Here is a 22,609-nt window from a genome sequence, read left to right on the forward strand (position 1 = left end):
TCTGAATCAATCTTTTTTTCAATGAGCTGCACACACGCACTCTTACTAAATCCCGAAGGCATGGTTGTTAACCCTAACTTACCTTTATACTTCGCACAACCACTACTAATTTACTTGCTCTGAAGTAGTCCAACCAGCATGATGACCTTACATGCTGAAGTATCATTTCTAATCATCTGCTACTCATAAACTAATCATACTTGGAAACCCCCCCCACCACACACACACACACATCTTTAACAAACTATTTCCGCTGTTCTTTGCTTGTGTCAGTGTCAGATGTGAGCATGTCTGAAGATGTTAGAATCGTCGAATCAGCACAACTGGCTCCAGCTCAGCATCTGGGTCTGATTAAACACCATACGATCTGTCGGCTTCTCTGCCACCTCCAAAAAAACTGCTCATGCAGTGCCGGCAGGACACATGTCAGCCACACGGGCCTGCCTGGACACAGACCCCAGACTGTTCCACCATCAACAGCCTCCTTGTTTCCATACGAGACCTCTGGTGGCTCCATAGTTCTGGTTGCTACGAGTCAATCTAATTGTGTCAACATGGGCTTCAAAGGTTTTCTCTTTATAAATATGAACACTTTGAGTATTTGGAAAAGTTCCTTATTTCTGAAATAAGATTTTTGTAAGAGTGCAATGACACATTATACTCCTGAGAGTAAAGGAAATATCGTTGTGTTTGATTTTAATAAAATAAATGGTTGAAATTAAATGAAAATGATTATAATCTCTTGCATTCTTTATAGTATGTTTTATTATGAATATCTAAGTATTAGAATACACAAAATACAGAATATAAAGCATGGTATGAGAAAAAAAGGTTTTGTAAAAAATATAAATCCAGGGCAAAAACACCTTATTTGCCCAAAAATACTTAACAAATGTATCCAGTACACTGTTAAAAATAAAAAAATAAACAAAACAAAAAAAGACAAAAACAAGACCGTTAGTTTACAATCTGTGGCGGCATCACGGCCACCTTTGGCTCAGTCTTTGTTTTCAGGTCTGAATTTCCGTCCTTGCCCTTCTTTCTCGGAGGCTTTTTAATGGGCGTCTTCTTGACCACCAGGTCTCCCTTCTCGGGTCTCTCAGAGTCTTGTTTCTCCAGAGTCTTGGCTTCTTTGGATGGCGACTCTGAAGCAGAATGCTGCAGGCCACTGGACGTTGATGTTGGTAGCAGGGCCTTTCCAGCTCCAAGATGGCAGCTTGCGGAGGTCTTTTGGGGCGGTGTGGGCTTCTTCCTCTGGCCCTGAGAGAGGCTACTCTCCTCGCTGGTCTTGTCTTCGCTTCTGCTCAGGCTCTGAGTCTTCTCCTTCAGCTGAGCAGCTAACAGAGAAGCTGCCTCCGGGTTGATGTGCGGTTGAATAACTTCTCTGTTGTTGGAGGAACTGGGACTTTTCGGCGGAGACTCGGTGGGGTCTGGAGTCTTCTTACTGACGCGGAAACCGCTCATTTTCCTAAAGACACTCTGTACGGCCCCGTTTATGTGGTCCAGCTGCACCAGACCTGAACTGTTTCTCTGTGTTTTCGTCTCACCAGAGGCACTGGCCTCATCTATGCATGTAGCCTCCTCTGGGCTCACGGTCCTGTTTTTGCTGGATTTCTTTCCCGATCTCGATCTCTCCTCCACAATGGTTTCTTCCTGACTTAACTGATTGGGATTGGCCCCAGTGGCTCCATGGATCCAAGAGACTTTGGGCTTTGTGGAAGGGTCCGGGGGCCTCGGCTTGACTCTCTCTGATGACGCACACTTCCTGTTTTCTTTAGGTTTGCTCCTCCCACCTTTGTTATCGTTTGGCTTATTTATCTGCTGTGGAGGCTGAGGGGCGGGGCCTTTGAGGGCCACACTAGCAGACTCTGAGCCACTGCAGGAACCCTCGCTCTCTGAGAACGGTTGGCATGGAAACGGTTGGCATGGAGGCTCACTGCTGTTTGCTGCTGAGGCCTGCTCAGTCACGCTTGTGTCCTCAGGCAACGTCTCGACCTCGGAGACGCCGTCCACGTCCTCGTCATCGACAAGAATCGTTGTCTCTGTTGTGTTGTTTCTGTCTTCTTTCCTTCGGTTGTCCTCGCCGGACTCTGGACGAACGGAACAGAAGACAGGACAGAATGTTACGGACGTTAATTTGTCTGTTTCAAAGATATGCCCCTATATCGTCATCTCTATCGCCGTGATCTTCTTTCTTCCTCTTATCATCCAATCAATCCTGACCTCAGCTACAACTTAACATTCGAAAGGAAGAGGTCACGATTTGACAAAGGCGTTGGTTTTCTATCAGTTTCCTGTTATTTCTGGCTCTTGTTACTGGACTTCTAATGGGATGAGATGGCTTGATTAAAAAAAGCTTATCTAAGTAAGCTGAAGCTTTAAGTAAACACCTCATCTGGATCTCAGCTAAGATTAGAGCTGAGCCCCAGACAGGATATGAATGTTTTGTATCTGTTTACAATACAAATTATTTGATTGAAATTAGGTCATGTATTTGGGTGATTTGTTAAAATAACCAGGACCACCTCAGTCGACATCCTACACAGAATGTTCCTTTACGAGGGAACAAAGATTTGACAAAATGTCTACCATCTCAATTCTAAGTTACTAGGATCACAAAGTGATTCTCCCTGTTGGAATGGCACTGCTTGGGAAATCGAGGCTAAATTTGAAATAAAGCGACCTTCGTTTCAAACAGTTTTTCATGATGAGCTCAAAAATAATTTGCCAGACAGAACATATGAATATTTTAAGTGCCTACAACATGCTTGTAGCAAATACTGTCCCCAGAAAACAGGACATCAGCTGTCATACAGCAGAAACACTTGACAAACTCTCAGCTTCAAAGACACTACATTAATCATAGATGAGGTCACAGTGGGTGATTTTGAGCTTCCTAGACTGCTGGAGGCCAGAAAAGTGGGGGGGGGTCAGTGTGGGGGTCAGATGGCTGAGCGGTTAGGGAATTGGGCTACCAATCAGAAGGTTGCCGGTTCAATTTCCGTCTGTGCAAATTGACGTTGTGTCCTTGCGCAAGGCACTTCACCCTACTTGCCTCGGGGGGAATGTCCCTGTACTTACTGTAAGTCGCTCTGGATAAGAGCGTCTGCTAAATGACTAAATGTAAATGTAAATAAGAGCGTCTGCTAAATGACTAAATGTAAATGTAAATGTAAATAAGAGCGTCTGCTAAATGACTAAATGTAAAAGTTTAAAGGAAGACAGAGAAGGTTGCACCGGTCACCCACCATCCTGGGGCACGGAGTAGACTGGGCTGTCCTCGGCGGTCTCTTCAGAGGAGAAGGACCCTCGGGAGGACCAGGAGGGGGATGGCTGCTGTAATGCTGAGGGGGGCTCGATGAAACTGCAGTTGAACGTGTTTTCATGGTCGTGGTGCGACACTTCAAAAGGAACACAAATCAGACAACAACACAGTTAGGTTTTCCTGCATGGCCATATCTGGAAATCTATCTGAATATTTCATCAGTACGTCCATGTACAACGAATAATGAGTATGTTTTACAGGCAGCATCAGACTACCCTGCCCCCTTTCTCCCCCTTTCATCCCCCCAGACCCACTACCCCAGTTCCAGTAGAGAGAAATTGCAGGTTGGGATAATTTTTGCCACTTCCTGTCAGGCTGTCCAGAGGGGCCCTTGTTGGAATGAAGGGAAACGGAGGAAGAGAAGGGGGGGAGGAGAGGGGGGAGGCAGAGCGCAGCTACAGACATGCACACATTGACCTCATCACCACAGCACTTCCTCCTAAAACCCACTAAAGACAGAGGGGTAGTGATACTCTTATCCTCAACCCTGACCTCCGACTGTTTACCTGGCATGGGTGGAAAGGTCCAAGTCTGACCTTAAGTCCTTTTGATCAAGTCCCCCTTTATACAAGTTTGTTTTTTACTCAATCGGTCCCCTTAAAATAGCCCATAAGAGCTCATCTCCAGACACTAATTTCAGACATGAATAAGCAATGCTGTTCTGATCCTTGATTGTCTGCTGTGCTTGCTATATGAGCTATTTCTATGTCACTTTGGATAAAGGTGTCTTCTAAATGAATACAACATCAATGTAATATACAGAGTATTTGTGTAGTTCATTCAACAGCCAGGCAAGACGAGGAAATGTAAGTGTTGAGGTTTGGTACAGGCAATGCCTACCAACTACTTTGGGTAATTTCTGCCTCCTCAGCGGAATTCGAGGCAGCTTGGAGCTTATTCTAGTAAATCCTCCACAGAGCTGTCGCTTAGTCTGTCTCTTAGTCTTGTTCTCTGGGCTGAAAGTAATAAACAAAAAGCAAACAGTGAATTCTCCACAGAAATGTAAAAGTGATGTCTGTAACTACAAACCACGCAAAAAAAAAAACACATCACAAACACATAAAATCCTCTAAGAGCAGAATAAATACACAGAGTCTGTCACAGGCTCATAAAAAACACAAGATTACAGCGCTTTGAAAATCGAAAGAAACGTTGTTTCACATCAACGCATGTTCTGGACTGGAGGGGCCTTACTCGTCGCTGTTCTTCTGCCTGCACAGGCAGCAGCAGCAGAGCAGAGAGAGGAGCAGGAGGAGCAGAGAAGACACCAGCACTCCTGCTGCCATCACACCCATCCTCTGGTTCGGCTCTGAAACACCAAAACAACGTGCCGAAACGTTAATCTGTCCCGTGTTTCGCTTGTCCACCGCGAGCTACGCACTGTAGCGTAAACATGTCATTACAAAGTAATCTGATGATTGTCTTGTTTTAAGGACTCCTTCGACTTATCATGTAGCGGGATTCAATAACAGAGAAAGAGGGGGTGCTTTCGTGTTATCAGCTGTTTGAGACGGGAACATGGTGGCTTCTTACGTAGGTTGCACACTCCAGAAACGGGGTGGCAGTTGTTGTCGTGACAGGAACAGGTCTGGGCACAGTCGATGCCATATTGACCAGGTGCACAGCTTATGTTACAACTGTTCAGAGACAAATGATAAATCACACATGCACAACAGAAAAAAGTCCAAATCATAGTCACTTTTATCACTGGTTTTGAACCTTCCAGTATATGTGACATTTACGTTTCAATATGGTACGTCTAAACTGTAGTGTAAAAATAACATCCCAACTTCATAACTTCAGGGTGTTATTTAATTCACTCTCACAGTTACATGAGGAATATTTTGAACTCACTGAGTTCCATGGAATCCAGAGTCACAAAGACATTCTCCAGTAGCAAAGTGGCAAGTCCCATTGAAGCAAAGCTTGCATTCGTTGGCACAATTTTCTCCATATGTTCCGTTTGGGCACTTGAACTCACACCTGTCAATATGAAAATGAACACATTTTTACTAAGGGAGTGATACCTGAGCACAGAATATCATCTTTTTATAATGCAACAACAGTACTTTGCAAAAGTTTAAGGCACAAAAAAAGTCTAACAAAACTGCTTAACAAATGTATATACATATTTTTTGGAGTACGTATTCAATATGTATTTTAATGGAGTTTACATTTATAATCCGGATCTAGTTTCAGTACCTGTCTCCCATAAAACCAAGGTTACAGTGGGGGCATTTGCCGTCAATGCGATTGCAGAAGTGCCCGTCTTTGCACGGCGGGCAAATGTCGTGGCAGTTCTCACCAAAGAATCCCGGGGCACACAACTGGTCACACCTGGTGCCGTTCCAGCCTCGCTCGCAGGTGACACAGCGCCCCTCAGTCACCTTGCAGGGCTGCTGGCCTTTACAGTGGCCACACCTGCGCCAAGCACAGTCACAACGCAAGACGTTTTAAAGTGTTTGTAAACCTGTGAGGAGTGCGAAACCACACAGGTTTACACAGGTCCATCAGAGTGTACCTGTGTAAACACTCAAGAATGAAAATGAACATTCTTGGTGCTACATTCATTTAGAATTTGGCAGGGACCTGAATGGTACACCCCGGACGAGCACAATGTGTCAGGATTTGAATGGTCCGACCATGCTTCCACACATAGACAGGGCTTTTTCATTTTATTTTGTAGCTGGTTACCAGTCTGTGACCAACACCATTGGATTTGCTTTCTTGTTGGGTCATGGGAAAGAAGCCTACTGGCTCTAGCTGACCAACACCATTGGCTACGCTTTCCTATTGGGTCATGGGAAAGAATATACTGTATCTAACTGGGTCACACCTTAAAAGGGATGTCAACCACATTAGATCTGCCTGCTCTGCTAACCGGTGACATCACCGCACATGCGAACGCTGGAGCGCCCCGGCTGTGAGGCGGCGAGCATGTGCCTTACCGGTTCCTGCAGTTCTGCCCGTAGAACCCGGCGGGACACGGTTCCTTGCAGAACTTCCCCCTGAAGCCCGGCCTGCAGGTGCAGGATCCGTCCGCCTGGTTGCAGCGCCCGTGGACGCACTGGCACATGTTCTCGCAGTGGGTTCCCCAAAGACGCTCCCGACACTGGCAGCGGCCATTCAGCTGCTCGCACGGAGACCTGTTGCAGGAACACTGGGCGTTGCACAGCTGTCCGTACCAGCCCAGATAGCACTGACACTGGCCCGTGTTGGGGTCACAGTGAGAGTGGCTGCTGCAGTAGCACTTGTTGGAGCACGTGTCGCCCCAGAAGCCCTGATAGCAGGTGCACACGCCCGTGTCTTGGTGGCACGAGCCCTTCTGACAGCCGCACGGATGCTCGCAGTTCGACCCCCAGCGGTTGGGCTTGCAGGTGCAGGTCCCTGTGACATCGTCGCATTGGCCGTTGGGGTGGCAGGTGCATTTGCCCTTGCAGTCAGGACCCCAGTACTGGGAGGGACACTCTGTAGCAAGGTAGGAAGAAGAAGGAAGGGTAAAATAAAATATGACATATTAATTCAGTTACGTAACTCTTCTATTGAAGTCTGTACATGACTCACACTGAGCCGACTTGTATTTAATATCAAAAACAAAAGTTAATTGTACACATATAGGCAACAAGAAAATGTATAGTTAACAAGACCAACAACACAAGATACTTACTCATATCACAGGTAGCACCAAAGTAACCATGACGACAACGACATTCATTGGGGCGAACACAAAGTTCGTTCTCGTTGCAAGTGAAGTTACCCTCACAGAGTGCTGTGGGGACAAAGGCAGAAAGGATCAAAAACTTGAAAACACTTTATCTGTCATAACGTTAGCATTTGAAAGTGTAATGAGTGTAATGAGTCAATGTACACACGTGTTAAGCATTCCTCTCCTAATTGAGTCCAACCACTGCAACATTGTAAACTTCCTTCAGATCTGATTAGAGAAGCAACATTTTAGTTAGTAGATTATTGTAATTTAAGTAATTACAGTGTTATTACACAGATAGGGGAGTAAAGTAATATAAAGTTCCAACTCAAAAATAGCACATTCAACTCTACACCATGTCCACCGCCAAAGTCACTACAAGATAAGGAGAAGTAAACCGTGTGTATTTGTTAAAGTTTTGCAGACATACAAAAAAACACCAATCTTGATATTTAACAAGCAGTCACAACCAGAATCTTTTTGTTGTAAAGATTCTGTTGATTTTGCAAAGTGAAGTTATATATATAAAACCATTTTATTGTGTGAAAGATTTCTTACCCAGATTCGCAAACATTTCTACCTCTAGGATTTAGTCCGTGACTCCAACAGAGAAGTACACTCAAAAGAAACACAGTAACTGTTATATTCCTTGTTCCCATTTTGCTAAAGAAAGCATCACTGAGTGTTTTCCAGGGAAAATAGGCGACCTTTTTTCCAAGCTCCACTGACACCTCCTGCTCTGAGTTGAACAAAATATTTGCCCATGCAACTCTCTGTAATCAAGAGCTTTCCCTGGGCTGAAGTGTGAAAGAACTGACGAAATGTTGCAAAAACGTGCAACTTTAGCAGCTCCCAAAACTTCCAGAGTGGCAGAACAGCATGGAAGCCCTCCTCTGAGTCCTCCCACCCCTCTGGGAAGCAACTGTCCAATGACGGCATCGGGCAGTCTGAGACTCCCGTCATCCTCAAAGACCAAGATACCGATCTAGAGTATTTGTTTAAATGTAGACAGCTGCCATCGTATCATATAGCTATTCTGAATATTTTATATATATTTTTTTTTTTTTTACAATAATAGGAATTAGTCGCTGACTTTGAAATTATACTTCAACATATAATTTCGAAGTTAGCAAACAATGATGGCATGACTGCAACTCAAAGTACAGATATGCAAGACTATAATAAGGAATATGTCTACTAGTTTTGGTTTAAACATGAAGTAATTACACAGATACTATGTAAACAAATGAATACGTCAACTGATACACTGAAAATGTGGTCAAGGGCTCCCTCTGTTGCTAAAAGATTGTGTCTCACTCCATGTTACAAAAGTCCCCGAGTCTGAAAGGCTTTATTTAGTAGGCTATAGCCATAAACTGTAGGTTATTCTTTATGTTCACAAATGACAAGGCGCCACATGTTTCCAAAATGGCCACCACAGGGATGATTCGATTTCCTGGAGATAATTGTAAATAAACCTTAATTTTTTTTTTGTACATTGGTACGCAACGCTGCGCGCCTCCACGGTCCGCTTCCACATATTAAAATAGTGCTGCTGGCAACCAATAATACACCTAATAATATGGTTCCTGCAGTGCCATGGCGGGCCGGACCAAATGATTTCGCGGGCCGCATACGTTCCCCACCCCTGTTTTAGGAGGTTTACTATAAACCACCACAATAATGCATAATGCTCGGCTATGGTATTTTTGCATCGCACCAGCAGCGTGCAATGAACGTGCATATAACCATTAAATAACCAAGTAGTCTATTTAAAGTACTTATTTACCATGCTGTAAACTTGGCTTCTGCGCCACTCTATATAGGGTCTACAACGAGCCCGCGCGCTGGTTGTGCTGGCTGTGATGAGGGAGTTCCTGAATACTAAATGTTTAGTGCGTCAGAATGAGCGATATCCAATCGCTGTGCGTGGCGCCCATGGTTTATAAAGATCCTCGCCGCATTAGCTGACTCAAGAAAGTTCTCCATCAGTCGCTTTTTCCGCGTGTACTCTCAAGACCAGGAACTTTATCTTCACTTGACTTCCATATATAAACTGATGTCTTATACTAAATTAGTACCAGCTCTAATCAGGGCAAATTCGGAAAATATCAAGAGAATACGTTTTTCTTCGTGTCCTGGGAGGTTTCGGTCAACTGTTGCTTCAACGCAGAGGACAGAGGTTCAGGGTGGGGAGAAAGACCCACGAATCGATGGTGACTGTACGGTGACGAAACCGGTTCAGGTTGACCTCATAAGCCAGACAAAAAATGCCGCAGACACTCACACACTTAAAATTGCAATTGACTTTGAGAACACCCTGGAAGCGTACAAAAGTAAAACCAACATCGAGCTTCTGAGAAGTCTTCTGGTGTTTAAGCTATGTACATTCGACTTCCTCGTTGACAAGAACAAGGAGGTAGGAATCTAGATATCCATCCTCAGTAGGCTACAATGGCATTGTTCAGGTTGCTTACTGGCTAGGTACTTGATTGTGCTGAACTGATAGAAATACATCTATAATATGTATATATACATTATAAATATTAAATGCATTAACTTTGTATACATACGGTTAACCATTTGGAATGGAAATGTATAACCCCCCCCCCCCCCCCCCCCAAAAAAAAAAAGAAACAAGGTCAAAAGTAATGTTTTGGGAATCAAAACGTAAGATAAAGCTTCGTGTTTACTCTGACTCCAGGAAAATACTACTTTTATCATTTAATTTGCATTGAATATAATGGAGGCTCGATTACCTCAAGACTTCATCAAATAAGGTATTTTAAATAACATTGCCCACATGACATACGGTAAGTGTGTTGGAAGTGCCCATTAGGTCCTATCGTGCCCAGTTACGTCAAAACTGCCACAAGGGTCTTCTACTCAAGCTTGGACATTACCTTCATTCATTTGTTTTCATATACAGTTGATGAACCTCACCAAGAAGGTCTTTGGCCAGCGACTGTTTGAGACGCTGATGAGGATGACCTTCTACGGGCAGTTTGTGGCAGGGGAGGACCATAACACAATCAAGCCGCTGATCAGGAAGAACCAGGCCTTTGGTGTCGGGGCAGTGCTAGACTACAGTGTGGAGGAAGACCTAACCCAAGAAGAGGCAGAGAAGAAGGAGATGGAGTGAGTTTTTCTGACACATTATTTTATCAAACTAAACGTGACACGTCATTTGTTGATAGCCCATCATAAGAACATCCCTAAAGGCCCTTGCACACTGAGTGCGAAATTTTCGTATGCGTTTTTTCGCAATCGTAAGCCTCAACATTCGGTGGCTCTGAATTGCCAAAAAAAACTAGCAAAATGCTGGCTATGGATGCGAATACGCAGAAAATCGAACCCGATCCGAACTTTTTTTGACGGAGGAAAGTTTCGGAGGCAGTTTGTAAGCGCGATTGACATAACGTGAGGTCGTATTTATTTTTTAACGTGCTAACATTTCGGATACGAATTTCGGACTCAGTGTGCAATGGCCTTAAGACTGCTAGGTGTAGCCTGGATTACTAGTTAAGGACGTGCTCTTGTTTCACTTTCCGCAAGCTAGCTCAAATTGCTCAGTCATTGATTGACATAACAACAACCATTCTGAATTTGGCAGTTGCATTTGGAATGATGAAACTTGGCAGAAAACGTAACAGTGACCAATTCAACAGTCCACTATGACATCACTGTCAGGTTTGGACTTGTACTTTGGAGTAAAACCTGTTAGGACTGGTTTCAGCTGCCCAAGATGAAAGCCAATATCTCCAGCACAGAGAAATTATGTTCTATGCGTAACAGGCCTGTGTGCAATAACTCCTAAGATTGATATTGACAACCCTGCACATAAACATCCCAGGCATTTTTTCACTTAGTCCTGGTTGTAAACAATTACTTTAAATCCCTTGAATTCCTCTGCCCATACCCAGTGTTCATTGGCCAGCCTTGACTGACCTCTTAGTCCTTATTGGTTGTTCCTGGGGGGCCTGTTTAAGCCACTCCCATTGAGACTCCTGTCACATGAGTCTGCACATGGCAGCCCTGTGCAGCTTTATTGGAAGTGTTTTGAATGCACCTGGGGAGTGTATATTTGGGTAGGGATTTTCTTACAAGATACTCCCACATTCTAACTGTTACTGAATACTGAGAATGTCAACCAGAGAATGTTTTCTAAGAACATACACAGCTGTAGCTTGGATGTTTACCTTTAAAAAAAAAACTGCATTCTGATAATACATATAGAATGTGAAAAATATTTTCCAAAATATATAATTCACCAAAACTAAAATCATGACATTTAAAAACTTTACAAATGCAGGTGAAACTGAAAAGTGCTGCGGGAAACCCTGCAAATGTAATTCATATCAAATTGTGATGAGAGTAAATGTCATGAATAATGTTTAAGCATTGCAGACTGTATAATACGTTTGAAGCAAAGTGACTGCAAGTCAAATGTCAAGGAACACACTGGACTGAGCTTGAGTCTTGTCAGTTACTTATAGTTACAGAACACCCACTCTTTACACAGGAAGTCATTACACAGTGTTGCAGGTGTCTTAGTATTTTGGTTAACACATTAGCTACTTCCACCCTGAACCTGCCTTTTATTTGTATAGCCCTTTTCACAGGGGCCCTCACAGAGGGCTTCAGAAATGCCCAAAGAACTGCTCCCAAACCAAATCCCTCAAAATGTTAAAAATGTAAAAGTTTAATTGTAACTTGTCTAACTACACGCTCTTATGGTTCTTCCCTTTGTGACTTATTTGGTTTTCCCAATTTGTGCTTCATGTTTGGTTACCCACAATGTTTGGGGCTATCTCGTTGTTATGTTCAGTGACCTATGCACTTTTGTAAAGCTCTCTCTTGGAAGTTCGCTTTGGATAAAAGTGTTTGCTAAATGCATAAATGTAAAATACAAGGAACAAATGACCAGGAGAGGTTGTGCTCATGTACCAACGCGATTAGGAAAGAGCTGCGACAGAGATCTTTTGTATTTCACTGGGTCAAAATATGAGAGGGTTAGGGTAGTGAAAGGGTTTGCTTTTGCCTGATTGTACAGGAATGTTCCAGATGAACAAACACATGCAGTGGTTTAGAGGAGTCTTGGAGATTACCTCTCATTCTCTGCACCCTTTACTCTTAACAGTGCGTCTCTGGTGAATAATTGAGATAAAAGTTTTTGTTCAAACTGGCATGCAGGTTTTGCATAATGTTAAGAGCTTGCGAGCAGACCAAACAGGATACTCCTTTTCTGTGTAATGTGGGTTACAAAGTTAACGTGTTTGTACAATTTATAATCCAAGGTCAGAATACAAAAGGTTTTTCCGTTTTTCACAATGCTAGCTTTGTCACATGCTGACCTGATTGAAATCTGACACACAAACAACAGTTTAACTTGTTATATTTATAATGATCCCAGCTCTCTCTACAGATAACACATTTGGGGTGGTCAAATATTTCAAATACATCGGTCTCTTCCAAGAAGCCTTTTACTGTAAAAGTGACCTTTCAGTGTTTTAATTCTAAAAAGAAATAAGAACAGATTATTTGCTAACTTGTTATCTCGCTAGGTTTGATTGGAAGAACAAATATTACAAAATGTGTCCTTATAAAATGTTTTGTGTACTTTAGCAGCTATGTACAAACTGTACTGTGTGGTGTTGTGGTGTAAGAGGATGAACATCATACTGACGCACACTCAACCATTTGACTCAGATACATTACCAAAGACTCATTAACATTTACATTTAGCAGACGCTCTTATCCAGAGCGACTTACAGTAAGTACAGGGACATTCTCCCGAGGCAAGTAGGGTGAAGTGCCTTGCCCAAGGACACAACGTCAGTTGGCATGACCGGGAATCGAACTGTCAACCTTTGGATTACTAGTCCGACTCCCTCACCGCTCAGCCACCTGACTCACATGCATAACTGATCAAATAACAGACTGTTTGCCCTTGTGCATATAGCGTGAGTCTCCCCCCGCTTGCTGCCAAACATGCCAGAAATAGAACACGAGGGTGTTCACCCTGGATGGGCTGTGAAACGCCTGGCTCAAACCAGGCGTGACATGAAACGTGATTTGCTTAAGCACACCCTGCTTGGCTAAAACGTTGTTTTGCAACTCCTTTTTCCAATGCTGTCACCTGATTCGTCTGGTCATGTGTTCACCGGTTCATGTCGCTGTCTCTGGTGTCATGCATCTCCTCAGCCAGTCTAAATACTGACCTGATGCATGCATGCATGACAGGACTTCAATACTTCACTGTGTGTTACTCATCTTTTTCTCCAATCCCCTCTCTTTCAGTGCATGTGTATCTGAAGCAGAGAAGGAAAGCCCAGGTGTGTATTCATGGACTCAACACATACATTTCAATTCCATTCTGCACTTCAATTCTGTCATTCATCGATTTATTTGCGTGTGATGTTTTGCCAGCTTTGATATCTTCAGCATCTTAACACAACCCATCTTAACACAACCCATGCAGAAAACTCCACTGAAATCTAATTTAAATGTGTTAAATGAGAGCTTAATAAATTGTCATTATATAAATCTGTTTTCCAATACAATTGAAAGGATACTCAAAACTTAACTACACATACATATGTTTGTACATACTTTCTATGTATACTTTCAGTATACATTTTTTGCACTTAGGAAAACAGCATGAACTAGATTTCAGGGTTGCATACAGCATGTTGATGGTCCAGCAGCTGACCATAGCGAATATTGCTTGACCAAGGTTTCAGTTCTAATATATTTACAGATAAATTGTAACTCAACAAACGGAAGGATGTACCAGTTAGTTGTCTGACACATCTGTGTCTCTGCACATCTCACTGACCATTCTTGGAAACCTTTGGTAAAAGTACCTTTGTGTAATTCCGGACAAAATATATGTAACCAACCTCTTGACATTTCAAGGTGGTTAGTAAGTGTATTTTGGGGTTCGGAGAGAGGCCCCTCCTCAATGTGCCTCATGTTAACATGCCAGTGAGAGAACAGCCTGGCAGGCTTGACTCTGTGCCCCAGCACAACATGCATTCCTAGCCCCCTGACTCCTGCTGACATGGAAGGACGCAGAGTCTGGCTGACATGTGAGTTACATTTAGTCATTTAGCAGACGCTCTTATCCAGAGCGACTTACAGGGTACGGGGACATCCCCCCGAGGCAAGTAGGGTGAAGTGCCTTGGTCATGCCAACTGACACAACGTCAGTTGGCATGACCGGGAATCGAACTGGCAACCTTCGGATTACTAGCCCGACTCCCTCACCGCTCAGCCACCTGACTCCCGAGTTAGGTTGATGGCCCAGACTGGTTCTATCTGGCTGTCTCCTGGAAACGAGCTGGGGCAGGCCAACGAGGGCATGCCTGTCAGTGGAGTTACAACGCAGATGAGGCCGTAGTCAAGGCGACCTGGACTCTGTGTGTGTTTTACCCTTCAGTCACCTCTCCTCTCCCTTCACGATCTCAATCTGGCAGAAGACACTTTGGAATATCTTGTACATCTTATAGATATGTATTAATATGGAATGTTTTTAAATGTATAAGTTGATTCTATATATTTTGTCCAGAATTACACAAAGCAGCTTTAATAATTGCGAAAAGGGTTAGCTAAGCTAAGTTTCCAACAACAGTAAAAAAAGGCTTACAGTTGACAAATTCACATCTCCTATCTCTGCTTGAGAGAATGTTATCCCAGTACAAACATGTCTGAACAAGGAGATTTCTTGGTATCTCTAGGCTAAAATCATATTATTTAGGTGGTTGTGTCAATAGGATAACATACCTGCTTGTGTGTTTCCGTCCTGGTGATGTTGTGCACTGGTCAGACGGGTACAGGGTCTCGTTGCCTTGGTGACGTCACACTCTGTTGTTGTCTTTCATCTCCAGGCATCGGCCATCGTGAGAAGAAGTACAAGGCCCACCGACAGTTTGGTGACCGGCGAGGTGGGGTGATTAGTGCCAGGACGTACTTCTACGCTGACGAAGCCAAGTGTGACAGCCAGATGGAGACCTTCCTCAACTGCATCAAGGCCTCCGGTAGGCTGTTAGATTTACATTTAGTCATTTAGCAGACGCTCTTATCCAGAGCGACTTACAGTAAGTACAGGGACATTCCCCCCGAGGCAAGTAGGGTGAAGTGCCTTGCCCAGGGACACAACGTCATTTTCCACAGCAGGAATCGAACCGGCAACCTTCAGATTACTAGCCCGATTCCCTAACCGCTCAGCCACCTGACTCCCTGTTGGTTCTGTTCTTTTGAGCTATGCACGTGGGCCGTGAAAATGTTGGAAATGGCTGCTTTAGAGGAATGCTACTAACATGCTTAGGAGGTATTTATGTCCTCAACTGATTCAAGGCCTCGGAATGTTAATATAGTGGTGGATCACATAGTACAGGTTCACAAGCGATTTAACTTAAGGCAAATGTTCCGTGGACATTTTGTCCTCATCTGCTTCAAAGTCTCTGGCATTAGACATACCAGAAGTCTGTACACGAAAGTTATACTCACAACAACGTTACACTACTAGATTTTTTGCATATAATAATAATGATAACAACAACAAAGTATTCATTTAGTAGACCTGCAGTTAGTTGTTCTAACCACTGAGCCATACCTAACCCCCCGGCACTTTATACACATGTTGTTCCCAGGAGGAAGTTCTGTAGATGGATTCTCTGCCATTAAGATGACTGCCCTTGGTCGTCCTCAGTTCCTGGTGAGTTTGACTGCCTTCGAAATTGTTACATTCAACTGCCTTCAGTTCCATAAAAATTGTATTAAAGTCGTTCCAAAAGACTTTATGGGAGTTATTTCCTCTTAGTTAGTTATCTTTTTTTTTCTGACCCTCTCTGTTATCCCCTCCACCAGCTCCAGTTCTCAGAGGTGTTGGTAAAATGGAGGCAGTTCTTCAACTTGCTCGCAGCACATCAAGGCAAATCCGACATGGCAGCTTTGGAGCAGAAACTGGATCTGGAGCAACTCAAGGTGGGCAAGGTTGCGGGTTGTAGTGTAAACAGACTCTACGTGTCTTGCATGAGCAGGTTCGCTCTTGGTTACCTGTCAAAACTTGAAGCCCACCGTTTTGAATATTTGTCTTCAAATAACCGTCAACAAACTGCTGTGAAGATGCCGTTAAAATGTAGAGGCTAAGGAGTGTCATTTATTTAAAAAGAATAATCCCCAAAACCATGTTTCTTTCTTATGAAAGCCAATACAACTATCCCCCACCCCCATTTTGTTTTACATTGTTAACCATTATATATATCATATTTATTAATACATTTTCATGTTTCTTCTTCAGGATAGTTTGACTAAGTTGGGGGTTGGGGACAAAGATGACATTGAGAACTGGTTTACCGGAGAGAAACTAGGCTCGTCAGGGTAAGAATCTCACACTAAGAGCACGGACACGTACACTAGCTCCTCCTTACAGTAGTTTAAATCACACTGTAGTTGATATTTAGCATTATAAAGGGCATTTTTATAAGGGCCACATATCTTAAGCTTCGGTTTAAGCTTTTAAGCTATTATTATTAGTATTATTGTCATGAACAACAAAAACAACAAACATGATTCTTGATTGTTTTTATTATTCTATGTGCTTATGGTTCTCCACTCTCTCATGTTCCAGGACCATAGACCTTCTGGACTGGAACAGCTTGATCAATGACAGAACCAATATCTCCAACCTGCTCATGATTCCAAACTTTGAGGTGAGCTTAGCTAATGGACCACGCATTTACATGCAGAGGTTAAACAGAACGGTCAGTTTATACACTTTCAAGGGAATCACTAAAGTAGAAAAATTCGACATAAATCTATGTGTTAGTCTTGGTTATTCAACCATGCTAATGTTAAGAAAATTCTCCTCCAAATGGCTTTGGGACTGGGTACGAACACATTATTAGTATTATTTGTGTTTATTAAAAGGCACAACTCACAATATGAAGGATACATGATTCTTCCGCCCTACAGACGGGCAAGCTGGAGCCTCTGTTGAACAAGTTCACCACCGAGGAGGAGAAGCAGATGAAGAGGTTGCTGCAGAGAGTGGACGTTCTGGCCAAGGTACCATCATCAACACATACAACAACCATAGGCAGAAATCCCGGGGGAGACAGGGGGGACACGACCCCCCCATCCTGGGATTTTTGGGGGATTTGTCCCCCCCAATAAATCACTGTAAACATAAGAACATTTTAATCATATTAATAATATACATTATTAATATACATGTGTTACAGCAGTAATTTTGGTGTCCCCCTCAGGAATTGCTCTTGAGAAAATGTTTATAATTGTCCCCCCCAAAATTGATAGCAGATTTTTGCCACTGACAACAACCCATCACTTGCATGGTTTCTGATGCAGTGTGTCGACCCAGATTTCACATCAAAAGTCCCAGATTTCACATTTAAAGTCTCACGTGAATACATTCTCACATAAACAGCCTCACAAAAGACTAAAAGAACCAGTGCATTACTGATGAACCAGGGTACTATTATGTGTAACTAAAAAAGATATATATCCCAGCTAATACTAAACCTCTTTTAAGTTAGTTCTCCTACATCAAGTTATTTTCATTATCACAACCTATTTTACAGAGTATAGCTCAGCGGTAGAGAATTTTACGACAGACAGTTTCAAGTTGGAATCCCCCCCCCCGTATGTTGCGATAGATAAAAGCGTCTGCTATGTAAACACATTAACACATAACATCCACCATAGAAACAAGGACCTGGTGGCCCAGTGTTATAAAATGATATTGATTCGTCTGGATTCCTGGACAGGGTTTCAGCAAACGTTGCTTGGCCAAACTCTGAAAGGACACTATATAGCGTATCCCAACCCTGTTTACTTTGTAAGTGCTGTGGGAGACCTGAGAGGGGGCCTGGAGATTGCACCAGCCAAAAACAGGCAACGAGAATCTGCATCATATAACCAAACCAAGTACCTCAGGATACAGACCAATAAATACACGCGTGTTGGAACCAGACACGCCAATACCGTCAGAGCCTCTCAGTAATACATGTATGTCCATGTATGCGTGTACACAGCCGGTGAAGCGAGGACGGATATTTTCGGGGGCCGGAGGGGGGGGGGGGGGGGGGGGGGGGGGGGTCATGCGGTCGTAGGGGAAGGGGAGGTGACCGTTGTGTGGCTCTTGTTTCCCAGTATGCGGTGGAGAACGGCGTGAGGCTGATGGTGGATGCAGAGCAGACGTACTTCCAGCCCGCCATCACCAGGCTGACTCTGGAGATGCAGAGGATCTTTAACAGGGATAAACCCATCATATTCAACACCTTCCAGTGCTACCTCAAGGTATGCACCCCCCCCCCCCACACACACACACACACACACACAACACTGATAGCAGTCCATGTTGGCCCTGTGTGCGGCCGCTGAATACACAGAGTGAGCATCGTATCAGCCTCTTTAGATCCATTTAGTAGTAAAACCCTTGTGAAATCAATTTCCACTACAAAAGCAGCTATACTACCATGACTTGGCACGTTTGAGTGTGGCCCGCAATATCTACAACACTTCTGGTTTTATCACGCATACACTCAAGGTTATGATTTCATATGACCAGAATAGCTGTTACTCATCTACCCTGTTTACAACAAATGCAATAGAGACTTGTGACTGAGATCACAAGCTGGTCTATGTGTGTGCGTGTGTGCGTGTCATGTGTTTCTGTCGGTGTGTGTATATGTATCATGTGTGGTGTGTGTTCATGTATTGTGTTTGTGTGTGTGCATATGTATAGTATGTGTGTGTAGGTATCATTTGTGGTGTGTGTGTGCATGTATTGTGTGCGTGTGTGTGTGTGTGTAGGTATCATTTGTTGTGTGTGTGTGTGTGCATGTATTGTGTGTGTGTAGGTATCATTTGTGGTGTGTTTGTGCATGTATTGTGTGTGGGTGTGTAGGTATCATTTGTTGTGTGTGTGTGTGTGCATGTATTGTGTGTGTGTGTGTGTGTAGGTTTCATTTGTGGTGTGTGTGTGCATGTATTGTGTGTGTGTGTGTCCTATACATAAGTGACCCCCCTCTCTGTCTCCACAGGAGGCCTATGATAACGTGTCAGTGGACGTGGAGCTCTCTCGGAGGGAGGGCTGGTTCTTCGGCGCCAAGCTGGTCCGAGGGGCGTACATGTACCAGGAGAGGTCCCGGGCCCAGGAGATCGGCTACGAGGACCCCATCAACCCCGACTATGAAGCCACCAACAGGATGTACCACAAGTAAGTTCCTGTAAGGAGCCGGGTGAGCCTATCACTTTTCACCCGGATCTGTGTCCACTCCACTGCTGTGGGAGTCGGTTGTGCTTTGGGAGTCGGTTTGCGCGTGAGTCATTTGCTTGTTTGAATCAGTCACCAGTGTGTCGGTTTGTGCTTGGGAGTCGTTTGCTCGTTTGAATCGGTCGCCTGTGTGAGTCGGTTGGGGGTGAATCCAAAAGTGAACTCCCCTTCCCTCCCATCCTCTCTGAAGGTGTTTGGAGTACGTGCTGGAGGAGATCGACCACAACCGCAGGGCCAACGTCATGGTGGCATCTCACAATGAGGAGACAGTGAAGTTCACCCTGGACAAGTAAGACCGCACTCTCGCTCAAGTGCCACTGTACAGTATGAGAACTACCAGGGCAGGGGTATAACTCAGGGTTTGCTGTAGAGCCTGTGGCTGCAGATCAAGAGACCCCGGGTTCAATTCCCCCCTGTGCGTCTTTGGATAAAAGCATTTGCCATGTTAACATGTAACACATTCAGAACATAATGACAGACAGTTGAACTAGTTTGAGTAATGAGTGCTTTGCATTCATCTCATACTCATACAACACAACATGGACATAGGAATTCTGGCCTGTGTTTAGAGCAGTCGCCTGCAGGTCATGGGGTCGCAGGTTCAAATTTCCCTTGAAGAGAATGTCACTTTGGCCTAAAAGCATGTGCTCAATGAAAACATGTGAGGAGCATGTGTGTTCCTGTGTTGTGTAACTGGATGGTGTTTTTCTCTCACACCAGGATGAACGAGATAGGTCTGTCTCCCACGGAGAACAAGGTCTACTTTGGACAGCTGCTCGGCATGTGTGACCAAATCAGCTTTCCGCTAGGTACTGAATGTAAACACTTGATTGTTGCGTAAACATCACAGGGGTCTTTCGTTCAAAGGTGGAGCTTTTTCACCCCTGGGCTCTGGAGTTTAAAGTTGCTCCTGCAAACAGTATTGTAGATATTGACTTACATTTAGTCATTTAGCAGACGCTCTTACCCAGAGACTTACATTTACATTTACATTTAGTCATTTAGCAGACGCTCTTACCCAGAGACTTCTTGTGTTGTTGTTAAGAAATGATTTTTTCACCCCAAGCCAACAGCCAGGAACAGGTATAGCTCAGTGGTAGAGCATTTGAATTAAAATCAAGAGGCAGAGATGGGAAGTAACAAAGTACAAATACTTTGTTACTGTACGTGGGTAGATTTGTCTCACTCCTTAAATTTTTTACACAAATATCAGTACATTCTACCTCTTAAATGTTCAAGCCAGGCTTGTTAATTTAGTTTTAATCTAATTCGGGCATGATCTCTCTCCTCCTTTCACTGTGTGTGGGAAAAAAAGTTGAGATAAAAATATTTTCGAAAGGCTGACATGTTTTTGGGGGAAAAAGTTTTAGAAAGATTAAAACAATATTTTAGAAATTTTTTAGAAAGGTTGAATTAAAAAAAAAAAAGTTTCAAAAGGTTGATTTTTTTGAGGGGGGAAGAAAAGGAAAAAATTATAATAATAATTTACGGTTAAATAATTGTTGAAAAAAAGTTTTACAAAAAAAGTCTCGAGAGGTTGAATTCTTTTGTCTTTTGTCGTTTTTCAATTACTTGAGTGAAGGATGTGTGTACTTTTGCCATCTCTGTCAAGAGGTCCCACTTTCAAATCCGCCTTGTATGGCTAAAGGATCTGCTAAATAATTACAATACCTGTGTTTGTCCAGTTCTCATTCGCTCAAGTCAGGCAGGTTCCCCTTAACCTGTGTTTGTCCGTTTCTCTCCCAGGTCAGGCAGGCTTCCCGGTGTATAAGTACGTTCCGTACGGACCGGTGAACGAGGTGATCCCCTACCTGTCACGGCGTGCCCAGGAGAACCGTGGTTTCATGAAGGGCTCCCAGAGGGAGCGGAGCCTCCTGTGGAGGGAGCTCAAACGCAGGCTGGCCGGCGGGCAGGTCTTCTACCGACCCGTCTACTGAGCGGACAGGCTGACCAATCTCTCCCCCCATAGCCAGGATGACCTCCCTACCTCCACCAAGCTGACGATCTCTCCCCCCTCCACCCAGGCTACCTCCATGGAGACCCCACGCTGCCTGTCTCCCTCCTTTAACCAGGCTGACTCCATCCACACTCTGCCCTATCCTGACCATACTGTCAGTCTCTCTCTCTGTCTCTCTCTCTCTATCCCCCCCTCCCCCCCACCCAGACTAATTCAGCCAATCCTTCCAAACATTCCAGTCCTTCACCTTTACTGTACCTACGTACCTGAAGCAGAAAGGTCTAACTATTTATTGCATTGCTGAGTTCAACTTTGTTTTCTGTCAAACTTTAGCCGTGACCTATCGGTGCATTGAAAATGCCTCAGCGGTTTGGCCTCATCTTTGTGCTCTCAGAATGATCTCTGTAGTTTTGTTTTGGTAGACACTCCTAACAGACTCGCTGCCAATTTATTTAATAATAATAATAAAACTTTATTTATATAGCACATTTCATACAAGAATTGCAGCTCAAAGTGCTTTACATAAAATCAATAGAAACAATAATACAAGTAATAAAAGTAATAAAACCCTATGAACACAAGCCGCAGTCTTTGCGATATGTCCAGCCACAGCCTTTGTGGTTTCCCAATATAAATAAAAATGTCAAAATAACATGTTGGGTTTTGTCAGGGTCCTATAGTTCTGTATGTCCATACTGTGTCGCCTGGCTGTTGCTTATAAATGCACTGTAGTCCTGTGCAGTAGGGTTTACTGTAAAGTCTGACTGAGAACGAGTCGAAACGTCGACTTGTAAAGACACATACCATATCCTTTACATCCTATTCTATGCAGGCAGGGGTGACAACATTCACACCCCTGCCATGGAGATGTTTTTGTGAGCTTCTACTCTTTTGTGGGTTAGAGGAAGTCTGCTTTGGGACCTACATTTGTTAACCGTGTTAAAGTTTTGTTTAACCTATGATTAACCTTTGTCTTTTAAAAATGTAGATATATATTGAATGTACAGTTTTAATTGTTGGGTGAGAGGTTTTTTAGTGAATGATATATGCATGTGTGTACGCAAGTTTTGTTTAGATGATTATGAAATAAAATACATTTAAAAAAAAGATTCAATTGGAGATGCCCTGTGTTGTACACATCACGTATCCTAGCAATGTTTTCATTAAAACACATAACAGTTGTGACGGAGTGTAACCAGACCAGACCCAGGAGGGATTCAAGCGCAGAGGGTTTTATTAATACACAAGGTATTCAGGGAACAGGCAGAGCTTGGTGTCCAGGCAGACAGGTCCAGGCAGACAGGTCCAGGCAGACAGGTC

The 22,609-nt window shown here is 43.6% G+C and overlaps 2 protein-coding genes across 2 annotated transcripts; one reads left to right on the plus strand and one right to left on the minus strand.

Annotated features, from left to right (window-relative positions):
• Window positions 1-748: 748 nt before the first annotated feature.
• LOC136956718 (scavenger receptor class F member 2-like) lies at window positions 749-8,613 on the minus strand. Its single transcript, XM_067250674.1, has 11 exons — window positions 7,590-8,613; window positions 7,198-7,259; window positions 6,993-7,094; window positions 6,274-6,793; window positions 5,528-5,746; window positions 5,180-5,308; window positions 4,859-4,962; window positions 4,520-4,634; window positions 4,166-4,281; window positions 3,249-3,401; window positions 749-2,090 (listed from the first exon to the last, which is right to left on the minus strand). Exons 1-11 carry the CDS (start codon window positions 7,688-7,690, stop codon window positions 958-960), a joined length of 2,754 nt encoding a protein of 917 aa, XP_067106775.1. The 5' UTR covers window positions 7,691-8,613; the 3' UTR covers window positions 749-957.
• Window positions 8,614-9,029: 416 nt separating this feature from the next.
• Window positions 9,030-22,388, plus strand: prodha (proline dehydrogenase (oxidase) 1a). Its single transcript, XM_067250560.1, has 14 exons — window positions 9,030-9,450; window positions 9,961-10,169; window positions 13,332-13,366; window positions 14,921-15,070; window positions 15,686-15,750; window positions 15,903-16,019; window positions 16,336-16,415; window positions 16,666-16,747; window positions 17,010-17,102; window positions 18,207-18,353; window positions 19,100-19,275; window positions 19,523-19,621; window positions 20,053-20,141; window positions 21,079-22,388. The coding sequence occupies exons 1-14, from the start codon at window positions 9,091-9,093 to the stop codon at window positions 21,267-21,269; spliced, it is 1,893 nt and encodes a 630-aa protein (XP_067106661.1). The 5' UTR covers window positions 9,030-9,090; the 3' UTR covers window positions 21,270-22,388.
• The last annotated feature ends 221 nt before the right edge of the window (window positions 22,389-22,609 follow it).

Source organism: Osmerus mordax, chromosome 14 (genome assembly GCF_038355195.1).
Source record: "Osmerus mordax isolate fOsmMor3 chromosome 14, fOsmMor3.pri, whole genome shotgun sequence".
NCBI classification, from domain to species: Eukaryota; Metazoa; Chordata; class Actinopteri; order Osmeriformes; family Osmeridae; genus Osmerus; species Osmerus mordax.